Raw genomic sequence first — 5,033 nt, 5'->3', positions numbered from 1 at the left:
ATAAACTGAAACTAAAGTTTTTAGAGAGTGAGAGATGTATGTGTGTTTGTGTGTGTGTCGGAGAAGAAATTAAATGAAAAGAAAAAAACAGGTGGACTAAGCGCAATTTATCCTGACATGAGTTTACAGGTTTCACCCAAGATTTTAATCTGAGTGACCTCAAACCCCCATTTTGATTATACAACAATATTGCACTGAAAAAGCTTTTGTTTTAAGGAAATAAACGGCATGCATCACATGTTGTCATGTACACTCTTCACAGTGTGCTTAGTGGTTTTTGAACCTGCAGCTTCTTCATTTAATCAACTTCAAAGTGTGCTGTAAAACTGAAAATTGGCGGCCATAAACATGTTGCTGCCAAGCTACTGCAGATATAAATGAGCGTCAGGATTTATACAAACAGTCTTTTTCAGTTTTGAAGCCAACCTATAACTTTGTGACACTGCAATGTAGCTAGTAATGGACTGTATCCAAAGAGTACAATCCCCTCAATTAGGCTAATGAAAGTGGCAAACTATCATTAAAGAAACTACAGATTCACACGGACATCCAAAATGATATAGTGTGTCGTAACAGAGGGAATGCACACCCACACACACAGATACACATTATCCAAACACATTCTCTGCAAGTCACAAGTGTGAGAGAATGTCTCTAAACTAACATTCATTAACTGGAAGAAAAACTCACATCCCTCATTTACTGCCCTCTTTTTACTTCCACTTGTTAATATGTTCTTTGCTTTCCCACTACTTTCAGCTACCCTTGAATGAAGCATGTAACCTTTAACTGCACCTGGACTGTGACCAGTGTGACCAGTGTGGCCCAGGATGCTACTGAAGTGGAACACTTCTGTTGACTTGTGATCCGGGTAGATGAAGGTCAGTGCTGACTTTGCTCAGTGGTTCCTCAGCAGCACTGGTGGTGATTTAAGGAACAACTTTGCTATTTTCTCTTTTTCTAAATGACTCTGAGATGGTGGTTCAAGTTTTTGGGGATCAGATATGCTTGATCAAACAAACACACATAGACACATACCTACATACATACACAAACACACACACACACACACACACACACACACACACACACACACACCAGAGTCACATTTTTATGTGTGTGTGTGTGATTGTTTTATGGTCCTGAGAACGTTTAAGATACAATCTGGCCTTGACCAGTAGACTTTGCTATTATAAACCTGGTCCTTATTACAGACAAAGTCAAAGTACCTTTATTGGTCTCCCTTACGAGAAATTCTTTTTGGACATTGAGTAACTTACTTTGCTGCAAGAGTTACAGACACAACGACAAGCACAGGGTTAAAAACAAGTCAAAGACAAGTACGTGACAGTGTACAGTCAACATATGGGCTACCCAGGGGGCTGTGCAAATTGCCGATTTGCCATTTTCTATACTAAAATAAGATAAAAGCCATACTTCAAAACAAAAAGCAATTTCATTCATCCTTTTCATCCATCACAGTCACAGATATACATTAAAGAATTCATAGTAACACGTTCATCGCTGCTCATTGGTGAGTTAAACTGCGAGAGGAACAAATGATTGCTTGTAGAAATTAAAGTCACACAGAGGAACCCTGTACCTCTTTCCTGGGTTCAACAGCTCAAACTGTGAAAACAAAACAAAAGAGTAATCAGACAGAATGGGCTTAGCCCGCCCGATTGTTGCCTGATCGAAAAGCTCCTGCGGGTTGAGAGGTGCAGGTGTTCCCATAATTACCTTCCATCTTAACCAGATTGAAAATCTGGGTTTTAGATTTCACTGTCAACTTCCCAAACCAGCTGGTAATACCATACCGAAGAATTGACTCTATAGAAGATTAACATAACACTTTTACAGACCCCAAACACTCGAAGTCTGCGCAAGAAGTGGAGACGCTGATAATTTCGGGCACAGACATTTGTTACATGCGTGCACCAACTCAGCTTATGTCAACAAACACTCCTAGATATTTAAAAGAGGACACCTGCTTGATATCTTGATCATGGATGGATACAGGGATCTGGTCTCCAGCTGATCTGGGATCGACCAGCATTTCCAAAGTTTTGCTTGTGTTAATAGGAAGTTGGTGTGAATCCCACCAGTTGACAAGTTGTGTGTGTTTTCTTACTAGCTAGTCTTTTTAGCCATGGGAGCGGCTATGGTTCAGTGCCTGCCACAAACCCAGCTGGACATCACGTACAGTGTACCTTCTTTGTTCATGTATTAGTACAATGACATTACATTTAATTCAGAAAAATTTAATTTGAGGACCCTCACCCAGGACCATAGCAAAACATCTTGCTTCTTCTTATCCACCCCATGCAAAGTTTTCTAGATCTGCCTCTTAGGGTTAGGGTTAGTTCAAGCAGCCTGACTTAAAATTAAGTTTCAGTACTTGAGTAGTTGAATATGAACTATAAAGTAGCAGAGTGTCAAAGCACTAAAAAAAGAACATCAGCATATCTTTTTTCTTTGTTGCTGTTTATCTTTTAAACTCAAGGTAACTTTATTTGTTTGTACAGCCAGCAGACAGACACGACACACAACAATACCGCAAAACATGAGATCCCACAATACAATTAATAGTTATTTAAATAGTTGTTTAAAATGGAAATGGAAATTGGTATGAAAGAGTTTTTGAGTGTATTGTATGGGGTCAGCTTTGCCACCCGGTTGGAGACATGGGAGAGAGTGGGGAAGTTGATGTCTGCAATCTGCTACATGTCCTGACAATACTCTCTAGTTGTTTTTTGTTGTTGATAGACAGAGAACCAAACCAGCAGATAAAACACACTCAACTGTTGCATTATGTAGCCTACTGGGTTATAATAATATAACACTCTAACACTTCACACAAACGCACACTAAACCACTAACACCATAAACTACATGTCTCACCCACCGCTTCCTATTCTGACGCACACACACACATGCACACACACACACACACTCACACAAACACGCACACACACACACACACACACACACACACACACACACACCATTATTCTCGTTTTTTTCGTTATTAGCATGAAAGTTAGCAACAATGTTGTCACAGCATCAGAATACAATTTATCCCAATATACTGTCAGTCAGTTAGTCTCTCTCTCTCTCTCTCTTCTCTCTCCCTCTCTCTCTCTCTCTCTCTCTCTTTGTCTCCCTCTGTCTGTCTCTCGCTTTACGTTTCTCACTTCCTCCATCTCTCTCTCTGGCGCTCGCGGAGAGTCCTGAAAGCCGCGCTGACAGCTCGCAGCTCACGCGGGTCCGGGCCCACAGATCGGATCTTTTCAGCAGAACGTGCGCAGCCCTCGCACGCTGTCTTCTGCGCTAAAGAGCTGCGACTGCGGACTGTTTGCAACCGCGTAGACCTCCAGCCTCCACATGAATACAGGAGTTATTTTTGGCGTTTGTTGCGGGATTTAAACATAGAGAAGACTTGCTATTGAAGGGGACGAGGGAGACTTCTAAAAAAGTGAGTAAAGCATACTATATGAAAATCAATGAACTCGATTTGAAAGTGCATTGCACACTGGTTGTCCACAGGTAGCCAAGGAGCACACTTTAAGACTGTCCGTGTAGGAAAGCTCTAGACACCAATGGTTTACTGCAGAACCTCCAACTTGTGGTGTGGTTTTTTTTGCCATAGGGTGGTAGAACAGACAAACTTGCTGCAAGACAGACAAGACTTACTTTACCACTTGTCTGGTGCATGGTGGTAATTTCCCTGTGGTGTGTGTGTGTGTGTGTGTGCGTGTGTGTGTGTGTGTGTGTGTGTGTGTGTGTGTGTGTCTGTGTGTGTGTTAAAGCAGATTATGGTTGTTATTTCTTTAGCAGCGGAGTCACTGATATCTCCTTATAATTATATATACAACAGAAGGTCATGGATTATTTTAGTCATTCCTACCCAAGCAGACAAATTCATTACAGTTTTCATCCAAACAGACTGTTATTACCCTGATCATGACCTCAACTTCTCCAAGGCCCTCATACTGTGTCACAGTTTTCTCAATGTAAGAGCGATGAAAGTCTAAAAACATCGCTGCAACTGTAAAGTAATTCACTGACACTTTAATGTTTGCAGATTGCATCTGTGTCAGTGCAAGGTTGTCGAGGAAAGAAAATAAAGAGCAAAATGTTGTTTTGTTTAAGACAGTGATACAGGTCAGCTGGAAGCCTCAGCTTTACCCTGTTTGGCCCTGTACTACATGCCTGATTGATATGTGTGTGTCACTCTACCTGTGTGTGTGTTTGTGTGTGTGTGTGAGAGAGAGAGAGAGAGTGAGTGAGTAGGGGTTTTTGAGTTTGTGGTAGGATCAAATGTCTGTCCGACCACATTACTGTAATTTGATTAGAATATGGTGTCTTGTTAGCATGACAGTGAGTAGAGACACCTGTCTGTCTATCTGTCTGACTTAGTACTGCTGTATTTTACTGCAACAGTTACAGATCACAGTGCATCTTCTCAAACGTGTTATATGTTAAACCACTAGGACATCCCAGCATCTCATATTTTACCAACAGGGAGAATGTTATAAACTGTCTGATTTGCTTTAAAAACTCTTTTGTGCAATTAAAGCAACTTTCACATTATAGTGAAGGCATATGGCTTTTTTCTAAAGCAGCCGAATCAAATTCAACCATCATTAATTATTATTCTTTACACCTGTGCTTTACCGGCTGTGTCATGTCAAACCAAGTACTGCGAAGAAGGCCTGTTCACTAGAAAATCAACTCAACTAAACAAAAAACAAAGGTTTGTTACTTCAGGTAATTTTGTTTTAAGTTTTGTTGTTTGTTTAATTCCGCTTGTTTCCTTTTTCAGATGCTGATTTGTCGTTAGGGGTTATAAGGCGGTTCACAGCTGTCTGCCGAGGCTACGATGGAACGAGAGGGCTCATTGAGGAGGTAGGAATGTTTTAGAATGTCAGCCATGATGATTCCGTTTTGTTGTTTTATTCTAGCAATTTGAGACACACACACACACACACACACACACACACACACACACACACACACACACACACACACAC

General features: G+C 40.9%; 1 protein-coding gene across 1 annotated transcript in view; it reads left to right on the top strand.

The window, feature by feature from the left end:
* The first annotated feature begins 3,167 nt into the window (after positions 1-3,167).
* The window catches only part of LOC117938865 (proline-rich protein 5-like), a 12,405-nt gene continuing 10,539 nt past the window's right edge, over positions 3,168-5,033 (top strand). The window contains 2 exon segments of the mRNA XM_034863804.1: positions 3,168-3,475; positions 4,826-4,908. Coding sequence (XP_034719695.1) covers positions 4,883-4,908 — 26 coding nt within the window. The 5' untranslated portion in view covers positions 3,168-3,475; positions 4,826-4,882.

The sequence above is a fragment of the Etheostoma cragini genome, chromosome 23 (genome assembly GCF_013103735.1).
Source record: "Etheostoma cragini isolate CJK2018 chromosome 23, CSU_Ecrag_1.0, whole genome shotgun sequence".
NCBI lineage: Eukaryota > Metazoa > Chordata > Actinopteri > Perciformes > Percidae > Etheostoma > Etheostoma cragini.
The sequence above is the reverse complement of the archived record's forward strand: the minus strand, read 5'-3'. Positions and strand labels throughout refer to the sequence as shown.